The sequence below is a fragment of the Anguilla rostrata genome, chromosome 1 (genome assembly GCF_018555375.3).
Source record: "Anguilla rostrata isolate EN2019 chromosome 1, ASM1855537v3, whole genome shotgun sequence".
NCBI lineage: Eukaryota > Metazoa > Chordata > Actinopteri > Anguilliformes > Anguillidae > Anguilla > Anguilla rostrata.
Window position 1 is genome coordinate 64,207,396 of NC_057933.1, and position 22,909 is coordinate 64,230,304.

General features: G+C 38.8%; 1 protein-coding gene across 3 annotated transcripts in view; it reads right to left on the bottom strand.

Annotated features, from left to right (window-relative positions):
- znf385d (zinc finger protein 385D) overlaps positions 1-22,909 on the bottom strand; it is a 114,975-nt gene that overhangs the window by 39,557 nt on the left and 52,509 nt on the right. For 2 of the 3 annotated variants that reach the window (XM_064349151.1, XM_064349144.1), the window contains exon 3: positions 8,956-9,095. In XM_064349151.1, the coding sequence (XP_064205221.1) occupies positions 8,956-9,095 (140 nt within the window). Of the gene's footprint in view, positions 1-8,955; positions 9,096-20,409; positions 20,957-22,909 lie in introns of those variants that run through there. The other variant, XM_064349157.1, reaches the window with a different exon arrangement.

Consider the following 22,909-nt stretch of genomic DNA (forward strand, 5'->3'; position numbering starts at 1 on the left):
AAAGGGCTGTCGTGACTCTTAAGCTCTAATCACAGTTCCATGCAATCTTAGTATTATAAAGTTTGCCCACGAAAAGAGTGGGAACAACTTAAGACCATTTTACCAACTCACTAGAAAGGTCAAGTAGACCAAAACATTAATTTTGGCTCTCAGTAACATTCAGGAAGAATAGTGTGCTTATCTGTTTAGAACCATCCATAATGATTGCACAGAATGAAAACCAGTATTAATCCCAAAAAAGTCAGTGTAAATAAATAAATAAATAAATACAGCATAGAATGAGAACATTAAAATAATCACTATTAATTTTATCATAGCAACAGAAAGCTAGCATAAAAAATGATCTGCAATCAATACACAATTAGAAAATTAATTAATTCTTTTAAATTAACGGCTTTATTATTTAATTTTGTATTTATTTTTTTTATTTGAATTTCTTACATTTTACTGACAAAACCTTGGAAGGAAAAATTGAACACCGGCTTGCATTTTGCTTTTCGTGTTATATAGCAAACATTCAAAGTGAATTAACAGCATTTTTTCTTCTTTTACACTTTCTGCACAGGAATGACAAATCAAAGTAACATTATCAGTCACAAAAAGATGAAATGTCCGAGAAGATGACTGGTCTAAGTAACATTATGAACACGGCCTTAAAGGCACAGTTCTTTATATTATTTTGTTTCTTTCAATAATTTTTCCTAACATTATTCACAATTTATTTTTATTTTTTCAGTTAAACATTAAAAAACACACCCCTACTCAACAGTTGATACAAACGCATATATACATATATTTGGAAAACAGGAACATTCTGTCGACCTAACAACCCCCGTGAGTGCATGACTGTACTGTATTACAGTAACAATCTATATGATTTCGGGGAAGGTTAAAATCATATTGTGCTATATTATCCTCATTCAGATACAGCACATACCAGACCTTGTACTTCAGAAGAGAAGATCAGGAACCTAGTTGTTATGTTGTACAATCATATTAATATACAGGATGTCTGCCTAGCCATAGTACATACGGGGAGACACTCATGAAATATTCAGGATATCTGATGCAAAGCATAGTTATGTATTGTATAGGCTTGTTATGTATGACATGTACTGGTTTTGTGTTTTGTGCACCAGCTGAGTTAAGTATTAGTACAGATTTCATTTTTTTATGTCTTATAAAGTTTTTACATGCAAGGGCTGAATATTGTTTTCTCTTTTTCACAAATACATATAGACCCCACACCAGCAGTGTTTGACCTGGAAGTACCTGTTCTCTGGCTATGCTGTGTTACTTTGATGTTCCTGTGTAGGAATCAGCCAGGTTACTATCTGGAAGAGACAGTCTTTCTCCTCTTATGACAAGGTGAATAAAACAAAGCAATAACACATGTATTTCCCCAGTGTCCCCACACTCATTCCATATACATATTTTAAGAAAGACCCATAAAAGTGCATCTAAAAAAATAACATTTAACACATGCCTGCAAAACATGTGCACTGTGCTACCATGGCCCTCATATCCAAAGGAGTGCATAACATGTATTTGAGTCAGAAATATTGACAGACATAGAAATGTCCATCAGATAATCATAGATGCGGGGCTAATGTGATCAATAAATTATTATTATTAGACCTTTATTTAACCAGGATGGTCAGTTGAGAACAAATTCTCATTTACAATGACAAACTGACATTGAAAAAACAAAACAACAAGTCTTTTTCTAAGACTTGCCGTGGTCTTCTGTTGAATGGTACCATACTTGGGTTCTAGTAGGGCCCAGTTTTATCTCCTGGCAGCACAATAGATTTTAATTAACAAGCTAAATAAACATGAGTATCAAAGCTGTGTGTGCAACAAACATGTGCAAACTGTTCCCAGCAGACTGCTCTGATCACTCTGTGGTGTTATCCACACATCCCTACACTGACTCAGAGCAGGAAGCCATTAAAACATTACCGGGGGACACACCGCCAAGAGCCACCGGTCCAACACGGAGAGCTTTCAGACTGAATCCCACCCAAATATAAAGCAAATACAGAGTAAATTGATGCCCCGTTGGTGCATCCACTTCTTTGCCCAACACTACATTGCAGAACATTATTAGCATTTAGCAGACACTCTTTTCCAGAGGAGTTTACACAACTTCTGCATTTTTACATACATCCACAGATGCAGGCTGATATATGCTGAAGCAATTTAGGATGAGAACCTTGCTTCAACCCACACAATTCTGGTTCCAAGTCCAGTTCACTATACAGCCCCATTACCAGCAGCAAAGAATTAAAAAGCCTCTAAGAGATATTTCATGATTGAAGCACTGCATTAAAAAGCATCCCAGTACTTCAGGAACCCTATGCTGAATCATGTATGTCAAAATAAATAGAACAACACCAGGAGGCATCAATGGCTCACCCTGTTGATTGTTCCAAAGTGGAAATGGAGTTTGTATTGTTTCCTGGGGACAAATTTGGGCTCCTGACATGACAAACATTTCCAGCCATTTCAAGGCCAACACTCAAATCTGTTTCTCATCTTTTCCTGAATAAAGTTGAATGTTCCTGGTTGCATTCCCGGTCTACATCTTCATGAGGGTATTCAGATGCTGTGCACACAGTGATTGTGTGACACGGGGACTAACAGGATATGGTCATAATCACTTACTGGAAACTGGTGTTAAAAACCATTGGTTAAATTCTCAGATATTGCCTGACATGTACCAACTACAGTATTTCATCCACATTTCTTTGAATGTCTTCAAATATCTACGAAGTATTTTATCAGCCACTATCGATGTACCTAAGATTTTTATTTTATTTTTATTTTTTTTCTCCATCAGTCATATGTTAAAAATAAAAAGTAAAAAGTATATAAATGAAAGTTCAGTAGATACAAAAATAACAAAGAAATTATAGCTCATGTAACTGCAAACAGGTACTTTTATTTTGCTGAGCAACTTCATTATTGTCAGCCTGCGTGGTGCATGTTCATTTCTTCAGATATTTCTGACAGAAATTTGCATGGCAAATCTTTTCTAGTCACGTTACTGTCAGTTATTACTGCAGTCATTTGACCATTTACAACAGTTTTTTCATATATGTTCAAAAGGCTAAAGTGCACCAAGAAAAAGTCTCAATTCTCTCATGTTGAATATAGCCAAATACCATTGCATGTGATTAGTAAATAACCACAACCACTCTGCTGTGATTTAGTGGGTGGAAAACCCCCTAGAGGTGTTTAGTAAATCTGAGCCAGTCACATAATAGATCTATCAAGCATGTATATTCACAGCATCAAGCGGGTGTGTGAGTCTTTTCTTTTCTGATCTTGGAGCCAACCTTGTGGTAAAAGGAGACAAGGGTTGGATGCCATCTTTGGAGAAACCTCAGCCAAGGCAGAGCACACACACAAACACAAACGCACACACGCAAGCACACTCAAACAGGCCAAATTAACTGAAATGAGACTGAATGTCCACAAATGGTCATCATCAACTGTGAAGAACATGCATTCCACACAGCCAGAGCAAGATATCCTCAAACCCTGGACCCTGGAGCTGTGAGGCAAAGGGACCAGTCTCTGCACTACTACTCACTGGGAACAAATGGGCTGACGCTCCAGATGTTGTTCCCCCAGTTAGCAGATCAATCAAAGTAAAATCCTTCGACTGTTTTCTGGCTACCTAGCGCATTGTGCTTCTCACAGTGTTTGAATATACCTTTCATATCAATAAGAGTGAAACTCATGCATGCAAGCAGTAAGTACAGATATCTACCTTTCTTATATAAGACAGGAGTATGTTAAAAATACAGTTTATTAATTTTGATCAGACTGAAGTGCCCAGTATTTTATCAGCAGTATCTCCATCTCAACCTTTTAGATGCCCCAGGGAGATTTTCTCGCCAATGAAGAGACCTTTTTATTGCACAGACAATCAAAAAGTATTTTAAAGTTATGTCAGTGACTTACAAGTCCAGTTCTCTATTGTGACTTGATTTTGTAAATGTGACCTGATTAAATAAATGTTGCCTGGTGTAGTGCAGTCACATTAGTGAGTCTGAACTCTCAGGACATTGTTTCTGATTCCAAAACACTGCATGCCAAATTATCTACCCCATCTGGGGAAGTTTAGAAGCTCGCCCTGACAGACACGCGTTCCAAAAAACCATGGCAACACCCATACAGGAATCAAACAAGCACGAAAATGGACTGTTATGATAACTCAACCAAACGGAGATGCAAAGCAGGCTTCAACATAAGTCAGACAATGATTTCTTTAATATGGCATTAGAAGATGAAGGCAATAGTAAACGTGCAGTCAAAGAGTATTTAGAGTTTAAACAGAAGGGTCTGGAATTGGATATCACACAACATTTGGCTTTTTTTTCAACACACAAGGTAATAGAATGTTACAGTGTACAGGGAATGATGCAATAAGGCACACAATTAACAAAAAAAAAAATTGATCGGCCGAGTTATGAAGTTTACACCATTGTCGGATCACGTGTGTTAGGTCCAGCCATATACTAGGTTGTGACCTGATCTTGTTCAAATACAATTTAACAGCACAGGTATTCCAGGACACATACTGTATGCTTTGTATCTACTGTATCTCAAATGAACTACATTTCGTTAAATGTTTGCATCTTTACAGTAGTTCCTCTTGACAAACATTCTAAATGAGTGGGTCCTGCTATAAAGACATTATATATTATTATTATTATTATTATTTTTTTTAATGTATTTTATTCAGATACTGCGACTTGTGCATAAGCTTGTTTACAGCAGTAATAAAGCCCATGCTGGCATTTACAGCCACATAGCCATATGGAGAGATGGATTGCAGAATTGTGCATGCTGCCATTAATGTGATAATGTCAAGAACACAGGGTATGTTGCAGGGAGAGGAGAAATTGTCTGGATTTTCTCCCATATCACCTGCTCCAGAGGCTGGATCCTGCCCAGGCCATTTCTTAATGCTCAAAGAGAAATCTGTTAACCGAAGATTAGAGTTTCACTATGATTCATACTCAACAATTCACAACAAATTTGAGCATAGATTCATGCTTGGGCCTTCACGTGGAAGCCAATTTTCCCATATGACCCTGCTTACAGCATGTTTTCAGTTATTTATTTTCTACCCTTTATATGTCTGCCTACTATACATTCATAAAGAGGGATATTTTCTGGATCACTTCTAAAACCTTGTCTGAGAGTACAATAGCACTCCCACCTTCTAGGTACAAGCTTTAATCCCTATACACTATGCCACACTGCCCAATATATCCAAAATGTGATCAATTGTGTTGAAGTCAATTATGTTAATTTAATAAATGTGTTTATGTCATGTTTTAGGGGCCATTGAAAACAATTTGTTCCTGCGTTCTGTTTTATGCTTTAATGACAAAATTGGAGACATTGATTAAATATCAATTTCAGAAATATTTTGTTTATGGTGTCAATAACCTGCATGCATATTCCACACAGTGAGCTTTCCAGTGTTAATTCAATTAATTCAATACTAGACATTCTACTGTGCAGGAGCACCATTACAGCATACTGGTTAGACTGCTGGACATTAACTGAAGTACAGTTCATTTGAACTATTGAAATGAGACCTTGAACCACAACTAAATTTTCTGCATATGCCTTGCATTCTCCAAATGGCACTCATGAATCATTTCCAAAAGAGTCTTTCACAGCAACCCTCCTTCTGTAACTTTAAAAGCATTCACTGACATAAGATAAAGCCAGAGTGCAAGTGGAGTATCTCAGTTTTCCATCAAGTTTATATTCTCCAGAGAACGTTAAATGTGAAGTGAATACAATATTTCAAAGCTTACTTTTGACAGTGCATCAGGATGTAATTGAGCTTTGCGCAAAATTGTAATGACAGCCACAGGACACTGGGTCTCCAGGTCCGATGATGGACGTCACTGCTCTGACTGTTCTGTGTAACCTCATCACAGTCCATCTCAGGTTCCCAGTAGTAAATCTACTGACATTTTTCAAATTTACTGAATGACTTCAGGGCAAGTAACCTGCTCATGGGTACAATCGCACTGCCACACCCCGATTTATGGTTTGCAAACAATTATGTCTTACTGCTAAGATATGTTTTGCTCTTTCAGCTGGCCAATAAGGCAGGTATCTCTATGTAAATGAAAGAGTCTAGCAAAAATACTGTCTAATCAGTTGCGCTGAGGAACATGATATCCCAGAGAATCCAAAAGCAGTCTTCACACTGCAGCTCAGTGTTTAGCCTCTCAGTCTTGATTAGCCTAATCATCTAAAGAAAATAAGTATCCCTCAGCACAGACATGATTACAATGACCAAGAGTGCCGTGGATGTCTTTGCCAATTGAAAATAAAATGGGTGGCTTGTGGGTGATTTGTCATACAACAGCCCACAGCACCACATACCTCACCGTAATTTTTTCCCAAAATGGCTTTTTCTTTAAAAAACAAAATTGAAAGCATGTGTTTTCTTACAGAACATACATAATGGCTTTCTGATGATACCTGATTCCTAACATTGTAAGGATAGTAGTAAATATGGAACCACAGGTTCAAGAGGGTTGGGAAAAAACTGAAGGGAGACATATTATTCTATCTGTGTGATTCGGGAACAAGGCCAAACAAACAAAAGCAGTCTTTTGCTCATTATTCCTAGGCAGTAGTACTGGAAATAAATCACATTTCAGTCAGGATTACTCATGTATTTAGATTAAATATACTGACAAATATGCAACACAATTATTTTTGGTTAGGTGCTGCATGGGTCTGCTTTAGGTACATCAGCATGCACTACCCTATCAAACAGGGTTCACCCCTACTAAATGGGAGAAATACCAAAACCCCCAGTACCTACAAGCAGGTCCAAAAGCTGGGGCGGTGGAGGGTGAGCGTAGATCTGTGCACCAATTGTAGCATGCAAAAAGCAGCGCAGGCAATGACCAACACCTGAGAGTACTGACTGTCAGTCTCAAAAAGGTTGTGAGCATGTGAAAGGTTGAGAATGAGAACATGTAGTGTTGTGTGTATGTGATTGGCTGAGTACAAGAACATGTAGCGATGTGTGTATGTGATTGGTTGAGTATGAGAACATATAGTGATGTGTGTATTTGATAGGTTAAGTATGACAATGTGGTGTTGCTAAGGCCGACCATTGATCGACTGTAGCAAGAGTTTCCTGTCGGAAATTGCTCTGCGCATGTCATACACATCGCTTATTTAATATAAACAGGACTACATTATGTCCCAAAGGTCCACACTACACCATGTATCTACTTATTGGCTTTACATACTGTATATGTATAGCTTCTGTAGTGGCGCATAAAGTGGGGTTATGTGTTCTGTGGTCAGACCACTTAAAGAAAACCATAAGGTTTGCAGGCATTTATAAATATGGTAGCAAAAAAAGATCCTAACATTAACCGGATGTGAATACTCTTTCTGAATTATTGCCTCATGTCTATTGCTCTTACTGCATTTTAAAACGCAATTTATCTTACAATGTCCCCGTTAACATCAATATGTAAAATACATTTGCCTAGAGCAATTCTGAGTCAACTACTGTTAATAGCAGTCCATGCAGCACTCTGATCCAGAAATGTTTCTTCATGACTGGTGAGTAAGTATGCATTACTGCATCAACAATCAATAGGACCTCGTAACTCCAATTTGACAATGACTAGCAAGACAGGTTTTTTGTTTGTTTGTTTCAAGACCCACATGGTACTGCTAAACATTTACAGTTACATCATTACATTTCTTGCAGTATTATTATTATTATTATTATTAGTATTATTATTATTATTAGGTCCTCAGACTTTAAGTTTTCAGCCATTCCATAAGGACAATAGATTATTATTCTTTGTTATTTTCAATAATTCCATCTTTTTGATCCATCAGTATATCATTTAAAATATCTAATCAGGGCATTTATGTCCCTCATATTTCAAGTGTGCAGTAAATACATTAACTATACAAGAGATGTTTGCCCTGGAAGATTTCTTCAAAGATTTGAATAAAAAGACACAGGTAGAAAATCAAACAAAAAAGCTATATTCCCTACTTCAGGCCTGAACAATAATAGAGCCCTTGCTGCAATCAGGTGGGTGAATGAAGTTGAATTTGCACAGAAGCCTCATTGAAATCAAAACTATTGTTCTGCTCCATTCCAACACCTGCTCTGTCCAGACCATAATCTACCTCTGCTATTTCAGCAATCAAAGGAATACTTCTATTACAAGCACAAACAAAGGTATACAATCAGGGGGTAGCCAAATCTCTTGATACTACCTCTCTCAAATCCCCCTAAATCCTCATTTTGCTGGAACACATTTTATTTACCATTCATATTAATTTGCTCATTTAAATAGTCCAATAAAGCGATCATTGACAATGCCTAACTGGCAAACAAATAACGGTGGTATATTATTAATAGGAATAATTGCTTAATGGGTTACTTCAATTGTGTTAGCACTTATTAAAAAGGTCCTTTAAAAATAGTCGTCACAGGGAAAAACCTTTGGTGACATCGCATTCATTTTCTTCATACAGGAAAATTCCTTTCTTAACCACACTGTCCAAATCCACCAGTCAGTTTGATCTTTTATGACATGATGATTTGCTGCAGACAGAGTAAGCACTAAAAAGTATATTGACTGGACAAATGAGTGGAAATTGGTATAGCAACTCAAAAGGAACACTACTCAAATGAAAGGGCCTAGGAATTTCTACAGGCTGCATTTGGCCATCCCATTGACATGAAACAAAAATAACAGCTGCACATTTTCCATCCTCAGAAACCTTTACATCTGAGTGAATTAAAATGAATTAAAAATTTGAGCATTTGTGTTATCTGAATAATCTGAAATGACTGGACCTTTTGGAGAAGCTGTGGCAGACATTGTATGAGCCTGGTTTGACCACTGAGATGCAACTCACCGCACTGAAGTTGGGGAAGAGGTTGACTGTGGTGGTGTCCAGGGGAAATGGGAGGAACTGCTTCATGTCCAAGGATGGCTGGACAGTGGGCAGCGATGGACGTACCAATGTGGGCAGGATGGCATTTTGACATGCGTTACCTACACAAGTGAACAAAGAGGTTGAGGTTTAACAAGTTTACTTTTTATATGCATCTAAGGCACTCTCCTTTCCCTAAGACATGATGTGTTGTTGGTGGTGATGGTAAACAAGAAACTTAAGTCATATTAAACATCTATATATAATATCTGATGCCATGAAGAGAGCAGTAATAAATTCCTTATCCCCATCAGATTATCCCAGGAAGCATCTGTAATGTGAGCCAATTAGCAGTAGACGCGGACAGATATGCAGCACAGTGGCCACCATGCAGCTGTCAGGAATAGGTGTATCAACAAATATGGAAGCAAGACCTTGCATTGGAACGCTCAAAGACTAGTTTAGGACATTTGTCTTTGTGGGCTTTTAAATATGTACATAGTGGAGAAATACAGCACGGATAAGGAATAGAACTATTGAAAACACTGTCCCTGCCCTGGCAGAGGCCATCAAATGTATACCTCTGAGCCAACAATTCACATTATGTAACTGCTGACGTTTGTGAGAACAAACATGGCAGGTTTCTCACTGGAAAGTTCCTCACTAAATCAGTTTTCCAGCTCGGTTGTTGATCTTGTGGAGATGCCAGCAATTCAGTCATAGAGACGAGACACAATGAAGGGCTAAGATGCAAAATACTGCCAGAAATACGTGGAAGAAAGAGCAAAGGGCTATGCTATGGAATGAATATATTTATTTTTGCACTTTGCTTTATTTGTTTTCATTAGACATTCATAAGATAAGTCTGTAATATGTAGTAATAAAAACATGGCTCTGTAGCTCTCAAGGCTTTGGTTGTTGAGTTGGACATCACTACACATTTGGAAAAGGGTACTATAACTACACTACTTGTAATATTTCATATTGATTGCAGCTTAATATTCACTTTATAAAATAGATAATTCTGGTGTTGGATGCTGTGAGTGGCCCTTTTCCACAGGAGGAACCTTTTCTAAAACTCAGGAACTTTTTCTACCTCCAGGAACCCAGAACCTCCTATCCTCCTTTTAGTTCCAGCTAGCAAAGTAGTACTTTTTGGTGGCCCATGAACTATTGGGGTGGAGCTTGCAGTACTGAAGTTTATTGATTGGTCAAATGCAATATTCGCAAGAATCGCCAAGCAGACCAACCGCCATTTTCTAATTCCAGCAACAGAAAAACATTTAGCAGCAGCTAGACAGCAAGCGAGCAAGTGGTATATATATTTTTTAAATTTTAAATACATAATAAGAGCTTAAGATGGCTATGATTGGGCTATTTATAAAGTTTTTTTTTTAAATTTGCATCACCTATGACATATCAAATGTGTCACCTCTCTGCCACATATGTTGCATTGTCATATCAGCTCATCATACCATTTAGCATTGCATTGTGTTGGTACAAATACGTTTGTTTTAAGTATGCTAAATATTAAAGACGAGTTGCTGCAGGACAAAATGAGCACGAAAAACGCAAAGCATGCTTGGTCAGGAAACTCATGCTGCAGACAACCATTGGTAGGCCTCAGCGACGACATGTTCTCACATTCAACCAATCATATACACACATTGATACATGTTCTCATACTCGACCAGTCACATGCGCACATCATTAATGGAGAATGAACCAAACCAAAATAATTACATTGGATATTCATTAATATATTTCATCTACAGTAAATATGCGAGTTGTCCTAAATACATGAGTTTTCCTGACTGAACTGTTATAATTATACAACATAGCGATGGGAGGGAATTACCTTTCAGTTATCTTGCTGAAGATTTGTAAAGCAGCAGGCACTGCTAGGACATACTGTACACCAATCACTGCCTTTACAGCACTGTGTTGCGGAAGTTGTCAGATACCGGTCTGGAGGCTAGGGAGATTATGTCCGCAAGTGGACACAAATGTGAAAGCTCTCTACAAAGCTCCTGGAGGTCAAGTTTAAATGTGAGAAAACGCTGAAGTGACATTGTCCTCGGCACAGAGAACACCAGTTTCACTCAACTGCAAGCAAAAAATATACTGCCACAGTGCAGTATGGGACTTCTTCCGTGCACAATAAATGGGGAATGTCCAAATCAATATGAATGAAACGTAGAATAACTTATCTCTGACACGCTAGCTAGTAGCACTAGTAGCAGATAGTTTAGTTAATGAAGGTCTGCAGTCTAACTGTAGAATAGTTTGAATAGCTGAGGCAAACCAACCTAGTGACAACCTAGCTTGCCCCAAGATGGAAATTAATTTTCTGGTAAAAACAGGTCAATCTCAGATTTTAATGCAGGCCATATCATTTCTAAGGCTAAAAATGAGCCAGAGTAAAACTTATGGAGAGGCAGCTCAGTTAATATGCCCCCAGACTGTGGAACCTTTGGATCTGAGAGCATCTGAATCTGTGAATATTTTTAAGAAAAATCAGCAGACCTACCTCTATAAATGTGCATTTCCTTAGAAGCTATTTAACTCATTTTTTAATTTTTTATTATTTGATCATTTTAGTTAAAAGGAGGGACATAGTGTACCCTGCGTATCACAGGACAACAGGTCAAAATGCAGTGTATTACTACACAATACTGAATATCTGGCCACCCTTCGTGAGCAATGGAACTCGCAGACTTGCTTTAAAATGTTTCTACATGTTTTATGAGTTTTTTTGTCCTGCTGCACATACTGAGCAGGATGATAAACAAGCAAGTATGCAGGACAGTTCCAAGATTTCCCTTAGTTTGCCATAATCAAAGTCAGAAGATTACCTCATTTTAACATTGGCCTTTCTTTTATAATGTGGTATAAAGCAAACGTATTGCCACACTGTTGCTGTCACATTTTTATCTTGTGAATCTTAAGTTTCCATCTAGTCTATTTACTTCTGTTTAGTCTGATAGCCAATAGGATCACTAGTAACATATTAAATTGATCTTGCATTACTGTGTATCATAATGTCACGTTTGTAAACAGTAGTAGTGCATTATGAAGAGATGCTGTTTAAGGAATGCTTATTAATAAATGCACTAAAAAAAACACTGCACTGTTTTAATGATATCGAAGTAACAATGTCGGTTTTTTTACTCTATGTGCCGCAGTATACAATATCTCAACAAAAACATGTTTTCAAAAAAGGTACAAAAAGGTACGCATACAGAGCACATACCTTGATATCAGAAGGTACAGAAGTTAATGCTCTTAAGGGCTCAGAGTGTGTGGTCACTGTGGTTATTCCTGTAGGAAATGCTGAAAAGTGCTCCCGTGCAACTCCCAACTCCCGTGCTGTATAGGTATGGGGCGTGCTGCCCCACCAAGCCGTAACTTGGCGGGACGGAATACCAGCAATCCCAATTAACTTATATCCACCCAAGGTTGAGAGCCAGCTATACTGATGCAGCTATACTATCTCTTATCCATAACCCACCACAAAGAAGATCATTATCAGTGCTTACTAATACACCCAATTATATACACTCACCGGCCACTTCATTAGGTACACCTGTTCAACAAGCAAACTGTACCTGTTAATGCAAATGTCTAATCGGCCAATCATGTGGCAGCAACTCAATGCATTTAGGCATGTAGACATGGTCAAGACGATCTGCTGAAGTTCAAACCAAGCATCAGAATGGGGAAGAAAGGTGATTTAAGTGACTTTGAATGTGGCATGGTTGTTGGTGCCAGACGGGCTGGTTTGAGTATTTCAGAAACAGCTGATCTACTGGGATTTTCACGCACAACCATCTCTAGGGTTTACAAAGAATGGTCCGAAAAAGAGAAAATATCCAGTGAGCGGCAGTTCTCTGGGCGAAAATGCCTTGATGATGGCAGAGGTCAGAGGAGAACAGCCAGATTGGTTCGAGCTGATAGAAAGGCAACAATAACACAAATAACCACTCGTTACAACCGAGATATGCAGAAGAGCATCTCTGAACGCAAACCACATCAAACCTTGAAGCAGATGGGCTACAGCAGCAGAAGACCACATTGGGTGCCACTCCTGTCACCTAATGTAGTGGCCGGTGAGTGTATATTTTCCACTGTTCAAAGTGTGATTTCAATCTGATTTCTGTCAAGCAAATTAAATAGGATGACAGAACTTACCAAAACAATAAAAGATTCAAAGCCATTTATGTCTCTTTTACAAACATCCTAAAATCCTCAGACTTATTTTGGTCATCTCTGAACAAATAGAATTTTAATCTAGTGCTTTTAATTTCACTTTGAAACAAATTTACACGTGGAAATGCAACATTGCAACATTGCACAACAATTTTATTATACCCACACAGACTCCTTTAAGCTAATGTTGCCCTTAAATTTCTTTCAGCAATTATATACAGTCTGCAGGCCACTCTATACCTCATCATCTGGGAATGTATTAAAAAAGAACCACATGCATTTAGCCTGTAATTTTGCCCATATTTATAATAAACACGATATTTGTCTACAGAGCAGAAATACACGTGTAATACAGTATTTATGGTATTTATCAGCAAAGAATATATGAGTGAAATTCAATATTACAGTTCAGACACCAGATATCTGACTGATAAATTTCTGATGAGCTTGAGGACATTAACAACAGGCAAATCTGCATTTATAATTTTATTTAAAATATTACAGGTATATTGCCTTGTTCACATTCTGGCGTAAAACAAAAACAAAAAAGAAAACATATTCTATATATGTAAAATCAGGATTGAACATTGTGCTGTAAGCTTTGTCCGAAAACTGCTGGTATTTCAAATAAGGTTCATATTTATACACAGTTGTGGGTGAAGATTGTACACACTGTATGCTTGGTGGAGAAGTCAGCTCCCAGGAGACCAGGAGAAGTGAAGTGAAATGCCTGCTGTTTGAAAATGCATATATGCTGAATATACAATGAAAAATCAATGCAAGTGGGGTTTTCAATCCATTCACTATGGCAATTACTAAACATTTTTGTTTACTTCCATAACAGGTACGTCTCATTCGTGTATGCAATATAATAAAACAGCGATTTCTGAAGAATATTATTTGAATGAATTTGATTGTTTACATGTGCTACTTATAATTAAGCAGAATTGCCCAAAAGTACTTATATTTATTTTATTCATAAAGAAGCTTATTACACAGCAGAGTTCCTTGTCATCAGAGATCTGTGATTTATGTATAAATCCTGCATATTGCATCACTTTAGTGAAAATGTAGCAGAGTTCTGTAGAAATGTAGCTGTCTGAAAGCTAATCCTCTCAGCACTCAGTTCAAGCCACTGAGCACTCTGAGTTTGTCCCTGGCAGACTCCTGGATTTCCATCGGTTAGCTAAATCCATGTATTGACCTGCAGTTTTCCACAAATCCAATGCTGAGAACAGGCCCTTTCATGTGGAGTTTTGCAAAAGGCTTTGGGCAAATCCAGCGATGCTGGCAATGCCCTGTTTTAGCTACAAAAGCCAGGCAAAGTTAAGGTCTTACTTTAAGTTAATTCTAAATCCCATTGTCCTTTTGAAAATTCCTGCCCTGTCAGTCAAACTCTGTACATCATGTGACCTTACAGCCATTCCGCAGTATAGACAGTGTAATTCCATTGATCTGTGGTCAGAATGTGGGTTCACTGGTGGACATGTAGCCACTGTGCCTCTGACAAAACACAGGAGAACAATCAGAGTCATCTGAGAGCATCTGCCTTGCCACAGGGATCTTGAACACAATTCCCAGGGGGTTGACTGCGCCCTGGGGACTAAATTTCTTCAACCCATTAATTTCTTTAGCTTCCATTTTCATTTTTGTTTCTACCAGAAATTCATTTTCTATTTATCTTTTATACAAATATTTTAATGCAACCTGCTCAGAATATGTACAGGGACAAAATTCATGTTTCTTAAATATAACACAACTTGACCAATTAAGTGAAGGGAGTTGGTAAGAACAAAGAATGGAACACAAAGCCCCTCACTACACTACACTACAGGCATTTAGCAGATGCTCTTATCCAGAGCGACTTTTTGCATAGCAAGTCACTTTTACTTAGCCTTCAGTAACCAATATTGGCACTCTAGACGCACACAACTGTGTGCTGTATTGGAACTAACTAAAACCAAAAGAGAAAGATTTTAAAAAAATGACTGAACAGCAGGTAAAAATATTCATGACTTCCCACCGAAGTGATGCTGGGGAACAATAAGGAACTCCTCCATCCTACTTTGCACACAGCCACAAACACCACATGCAATGCATCACAGTACAGTGGGTTTTTTTACATAGCACCAAAAGTACCCACTGAGGTGTTCTCATATTTGCACATGGTACGGAATACATCCAACATGCAGCTATAAAGAAACAACTGATCTGTCTAATAATGTATATGCGCATACTGTAAGCATACAAACACATGCTTCAAATGCAAACAACATAATTAGCTATTATTAATGCAGCAACATTCTACAATCAAGACTTTCAGTGCTCTGTAAGCCCACTGATTGCATTATTTCATGATTTGCTGTATGATTAGAGAAATGTAGCAGAGTAAAGGAATTGTGATCATTTATTACATCTCTGACTGGGCTGGGGGAGCAGGAGAGGTGGGCCAGGAGACTGATAAATCACCACTTCTAAGCAAGTGCTGAAAGCACATGTCTCTTCTATTGGTTAGGGTGTGATACAATGTTTTGTTAACCTGACATGTAGCCAGAAGGTTCCTGATTTCCATTTAATGTCCAGCTGTATAAATGCATTATCTATAAAAATATATATCAGCTAAGTAATTCTCCAATAACAAGGGCGTCTGACATGAGAAAATAAATAACGCAATAAACTGGAACATTGAGACTTATGGGATTACTGCAAAAGTGTAAAGGAGAAAATATTTCCTTTGTATAAAACATGCTATAAAGGTATGATAGAAAACTCTGTATGGTATGATTAAGGACGGATGTGAAGTGAATGTCTTACTTCAAAAGATTTGTGAAGCAACAGTTTGGGAAATGGTTTCAACCAAGGCATGAATATTGTAACTAAAAACATTTAAAACAAGAAATGATGTCACGCCATCAATGAGAAGCAGAAGTCTGAGCAGCCACAACTTTTGACCATGTAATATAAGCAGTTGCCATTCAATAGTAATATCTTAAACAAGGATAAACTCCACAATACATGAGCTCTAACCCAAAGGCTGTAAGAGAGTGAATAAAAAAAGAATGCCATAAAAACTAAATGGCACAACTTATTTATGGGCCTACTGCAGTAACAATGCCATCTGTTGAATCACTGCATTGCATGCTCATGTGGAGACATGTATGGGTTCCTCTAAAAACAAAGTGTGTCCTCTCTTACCCTGATGCCTTCAGGAATAGTCTCAGCTGCAACATAAAGTGTGAGGTCATGCCGAAATATCTTCTTTGAGGCCAGTTCCCACCAAGAAAACAATATAAATCATCAAGTGGCCAAATGGTGAATCTGAATGAGCAATGAGGCAGAAAATTAACAAAGGGTATGTCATTTAGTCTGATTTGTTTAACACTGCAAAATACATGAGCTATGAATGCATGACTATTTTACTTATATAATGCCAAATTATAATGCCAAAGAATGTTAAAAGCTGTAATGTGCAAATACAGGAGAGTGCACAGCATTAGAAAGTATAATACTAAGCAGAAGTGATATTGATTGATTCCTGACATGCTTGGTCTGTTCTGTCCTCACTGTATCATTGGGTTCAGGTGGAAAATGGTTCACAGAAAGACGAGAATTGATTTCCTTACAAGGGATTATTTTATGAAATTATTGAACTCATATTTTACGCATATGTCAGTACGCTATTTAAAATGACCTGAACAGTTTTTGACCTTGATTCACAGCAGAAAATCATAAATAATTACTCTGAAATGTGAGCACCTTGATAAATGAACTTGAACTAGTGTCATATTTAAGCAGAACTCTTGGATGCTGTCAATATTCATAACAAATGTGCAAGAAACTGAAAAGCATAACTCTTTAAGTGTGGTCAAATTACTCAGGGTTGATGACAAAGTGATTTGAATTTAAATTGAATCTAGGACCACATTTTAAAGCTTTTATGAACAGGAATATATGAATAGAATGTCCGTTATAGGCATTAGTTCTAAAACATACATACATTACCTACATACATACAAACATGCATTGCTATATTTCTCCACTTCCTTTGTGCTCTTTAACATGGAAATGAGAGTAACAAGGCTACTTTTGTTCTTGTTTGCCTGAGGGGTCATGAAAATCCTAAAAAAAAAACTAAAAGAAGCAGTTATGAAATACCTGGGGAATGGTCTGAACAGAATTTGAGCCCCTCTGACTGTACTTTCTTCGACTGAATGCAGGAATCAGGGACTAACAGCGGGGACCCAACATGTCCGGGCGTCGAACGCATTCCTCCCGCGCCTCGTCAGCGGGTCACACGGCGGCCATTTGGGGCCAGGCCCGGTGCACATAATGACGGGCTGCAGGACAGGACCGCTGGAAGGATACAGCGCTCTGGGAGGCGAGAGCGTTGTCTCCCAGCAGCGGGAAGACTTGCACGGTCTGCTCGCATGCCTTTCAACCACTTGACACTTGGAGGCGTGGAGGCCACGGCTGCTAACCGCAGCTAACGTTCTCTGATTTCATTGCATTCACAATGAATTACATGTACTGTACACTGCATGCATTGGATGCTAAATAGCGCTTATGTGAGCGTGCCCGCACAGTACTGCACCATGCTAAGCATGTTTTACATGTTTAGACTTTATCAGCCTAGAATGTCACAGAGTTGGGCTGTTTTATTTTATTTTTTTTATGTGGTTTGAATTTAAATCCAGAGGAAAAAGTTGATAATTAATTATTTATCGTCTCCGTTGCTCAATCCCAGCATCCTATCTCCCACTGCCCTAATTCAAACATGTCTGATATAATTATTCTGTCCAGAGAGGCAAGGCTAGGCTAGGCACTGCTGCAAAATAACAGATACAGACTTACATAATTATTTCATTAATATTCAAATAATACATTGATTTTTATTTTTTTTTAAACATGACCGCTGTTGGCTGCCAAAATGATTCTAAATCAAAATAATATCTGTTAATTCCATCAAACTTGATTTTATTTTCTGAGTATACTATGGAAGGCCAAGAATTAGTCTAATAATATCCATTTTCCATGCAGACATAATTGGGCATTGGAATAAACATTTTTTCAGAGAGCCTTTTTGAATCGATAGGAGAAGGAGACCAAGCACACCATGAAATTGACAATCTCTGCAATCATGGTGGCTATTATATTCCATTATCTTTTCTTTGCATTAATTAAACACGAGATGGCTCGGCAGTTGTAGATAACATGAGAAATTTTAACAAATAAATAAAAACAAGCCAGGCAGCTCTGGTCTGAATGTGCAAAATTTCGGCAGTACATCACCACAGTCTTGTACAACACTCATTAGTCACCTGGCTACATCTCTGAAAACACAGATAGAATCTCAGGAGTTGTTTCGCAACACTCATCTCACCAGCAGCAGCGGGTCTCACGGGCAGATGCACATACAGGTATTGTACACCAGCTACTCACACAAAACAACACAACTGGTGCAAGAATACAAACTATGAGCATGCCCCTACACACTCACACAATAAAAACAACATGCAGCAATACAACATGACACCCACACACACTCACACACATACACATGCACACACACACACACACACACACACAATAATACAAAACTTCATCATATTAAAAAATGCATTTGGTTATCTGTCAGCCTTACCCCAAGCAAGTTATTCCTAATATTTCTACACACTATTTTATTTACCTCATTGATTTTTACTAGAATTGTGGTGCAATAAATTTTGACAAAAGGTGCACTAGTGTGTTGTTCCACACACCACTACAGTACCTCAATCCCACACGTTCATCCTGTCCCTGTAACCTGAGTTTAACCAGAGAGAAATGTAATCTTTGTAGATGTGGTTGTTATATACAGACCATGCCTAAAATGATATAGAAATGTTTCATAGAAAGAGTACATTTATATGAAGTATTTTGCCGCGGGCCTATGTGACTATAGCACAGTGCCTGCAAGCGTACTTTTGCGGCAACATGTATTCATCTTTTAACTTAAGATTAATTAGGATACAGACCTGCAAAATCTAAGATTTTTCCGTGCCAATTTATTTGTGTTACCCTCAGTTGTAATATCAGGGTTCCTAATTCAGTTTTCTAAAATATCAACACAGACTGGAATCTGTATCGTAGACGCTTCTTAATGCAGTGATCTTTGCACAAACCGGAACAACGCTAAAACAAAAACTACGCGTTTGATGTTTCGGTGCATTTTAGGTCAGAACTATAGTATCGTTAAAATGGAAAAGGCGTGCAGCCTATTTGTTTTGTTTGAACCATAAACAAATGGATTTTAGTTCAGAATTGTTATTTAGATGGAATGTTTATATCGTATGCTAACAATTAGTGAAATGTACAAATAAGAATAACTTAGTAAAAGGATTAAACCTATTTGTATTTGCACGAACCAATGAGCACAACATATAAACGATATTTCTTAAACCATCAGACTGAAATCTGGTCCCTGGGGACATATTCCCTTATTCATCCGGTTGTTCCAGGGTACCCGTTTACAGTGACTACAGGACTGACATGCACAAGGGACCTGAATAGTCAAAGTGTTTGAATCCAGAAAGATTAAAGTCACGTTCAGACTCAAAACAAATCGAACAACCTTGAGCTAAAACCGGATCTGGTCACACTCCCGTTTTTTTAAACATGAAATTGTTTGCCATTTTAGTCTAAAAAAGAAAAGTGTTCGAACAACAAGTTGGCTATTGCTTTTACAAGACGGGTAATATCAGCATCATTTTATATATTTGAATTTACTTTATTTCTTTTTTATTTTATGGCCGTATGTTTAGCACCTTACAGCGCTTCCTGGACTTTTCCTCCAAATATTATTCGCTATGCTTCGGGACACTTGAATCTCTGCACCTCGAATATGCTATATTAAGTTCAATAATCGTACGACATGAAGTGGTAATTTGACGTGGCTGAGCGTTTGATCAGTACCTGCGTTCCAAATCGCAGTGTAAAAAAATGACACCATTCATAAAACAAAGCAAAACCTGAAATTCAAACCTCTGACTTCCAGACAAACATGTGGATCCGTTCTGGTATGATTTACGACCAAGCGCTTCGACCGACTTCAGCCCGGCATAATACTGAAAACTCAACACATCGTTCTCCTGCAGGAGATACCCGCTGGCGAATTCGGTTAATCTATGAATGCCTACGCATGGCTCCCATCTCCGGAGAGTAAAGGTATCGGAAACGCGCTACACTCACCGAAATACATGCTGCTCCTCAGGGATCACACGTCAAAAACTCCTCGCAGGGAACCCGGCAACTTTAGTGTGTCGGCGGGCACTGCAGACATCGCTCATTCTATGCGCTGAAGTGTATTTCTCTCGCTGTTGCGCGTACCAGTTCCATCTCCTCAGCAGGTTATCTGCACGCTGTACTTGCCGCCTCCTGGCACTCTTATAAGCTGTCACTCCTCTCTTTTCTATCCACTGCTCGCTCTCTCTCTCTCTCTCTCTCTCTCTCTCTCTCTCTCTCTGCCTTTGTTCTGGTCACTGCTTGGCTCTTCTGTTCTTCCTCTCTCCTCTACTGTTCAGACCCTGTCTGACTTCCTCTCTCTGCTCTGCTGTCTGGAGTGTTGGTTACACCACGCTGGGTGACTCCTGCAAACTGCTCTCCTCTCCGTCTGTGTCTCTGCCTCTCCTGTGCTTGTGTCTTCCTCTCGTTCTCTCTCTTGCTCCCTCCCTTCCCTCACCCTCTCTTTCTTCCCCCCTCCTGTCTCTCTGTCCTTGCTATACTATTGTTGCTCTTTGCCTGAAATTTGACTCCTCCTTGAGCTCTCTAAGCACGGTTGACACCAGTGCTGCTGAAAACCCACTCCACCTCTCCATTCCCAGAGCGTTCGGCTTGAGTGTTCCCGAAACGTGGCTTCTCTCTCAGCGTGGTGGTCTAATGAGAGCACCGTGGGCATGTCTGCCATAAACAGGGCTGAGACTGTATCATGGCAAATTCCGCTGTCTGTTTGTGTCACTGCACATGCATGAGTCCTGTCCAGAGATTTCAGACATCTGTGCTCTGAACCTTGTCTTCTGAGGTTGACTTTGATTTGCTCGGCATTAGGCTCCGGAAGGTCAGTCAACACAGACTGCCATGTTGCACGTACTGTATTAAGTGTTGATCATTAGTGTTAAGAAAAATAGAGGGCAAAATCCCTGCCAGTGCCTGTGGATACACTGATAATCATGACTGTTACACAATTAGGTTTGAACTAAATAATGAAATAAAAACAAGTTGTCTCCGGGTTCCCAGCGATGCTATTTCCCCCCTTGCCTGCAGCTCTGATATGGCAGTCTTGCCTGGCACAGCTGTTTCCAATTATCCTAAATTCCTTCATCTTTGCCCCCTCGAGCCCACTTATAGAAAATGCATTGATTCTATATATGAAACAGCAACACCAACTCCAGCCAGGGCTGGTCACGCTCCGCACAGCCAAGGCCGGCAAATGTGTTTTTTAACCTTGGATGCGAGGTGTCAGTGCTGGGAAACTGCATTATTTGTCACCATGAATAGCGTTTAACTGCGCGGGAACCCAGAGGAACCGTGCTGAGCCACATGCGAGCACAGAGGGAGGAACTTAATTAATCTTGCTGTCACTTCCATGACGATTTCCATTAGTTATGGTGCTATCTGATCAACGAGCATGGTCTGTATTTGGAAAAGCTTTTAACTGCTATCTGAGGGTGAGAGGAAGAGATAGAGAAACAGAGAGAGAGAGAGAGAGAGAGAGAGAGGACACGAGTGGTCATGCTTTTGGAAAGAGAAGAAGCTTTAACAGCAACAACCTCACACGAACTTGCCCGTAGATTCCTAACTGTGAGGTTGGATGATTAAGCATACATGGACAAAACAGACAAGCCAAACAACTGCCAGGTCATTACAAAAACCTTCTTGTTTATTGTTAGATTTCATCTAATGATATATGACTAAGGCCATAATGTTTATTTGAACCAGGGAGAAAAACTATAATATTGGGATTCCCCTTGGGTTTTTTCTTATATGTAATTAATATAACCCTATGACATCGTTAGGGTTTCACTGTGCCATTTCATCACTAAGAGCCAATAGAAATATGCTCAGCCCTCTGACACAGTCAGCAGCTGGTCCAATCACCTTTTTAAATGAGACACAGGCTTGATTTCACAGTTCAGTCACGCATTAAGACTGCAACTGATTATCCTGTGAATAATCCGTAAATACCACTCTCACAGGATTGAGACCCTGATGGGGGAAAGATTGATAGGGCAACACAGTGATTATACACTGCCTAAACTGTGATTCTTTACACATCCATGTCTGCCAGACTGAGAGAGAGAGAGAGAGAGAGAGAGAGAGAAAGAATATGAGTGTACTGTTGACTCCAATAGTGTAGGATTTCAGTTAAGTAGTAAATTACAGATGATGCTCATTTCTCAGTGGTAACCAGATAATATGAATGGTAACCTGCTTCTGAAAGAATTTTGCCTTTGAATGTGAAACTGAATGGGCATTCTAGGGGAATGGCAGGCCTACTACCACCTTCACCAAACCTGTGGCACATGCCACCTGAAGTACTGGCACAGATTATAGAAACACTGTGCATAAAGAAGTACTCTTAAAACTTTAATCTGTGCCTTTTCTTCTGTTGTTGTTTCTCTGAGCCATTTTTGTCTGTAAAAATGTATTACAAATTATTATTGTCTTGACCGCAAGTGGTAATGACAATGTG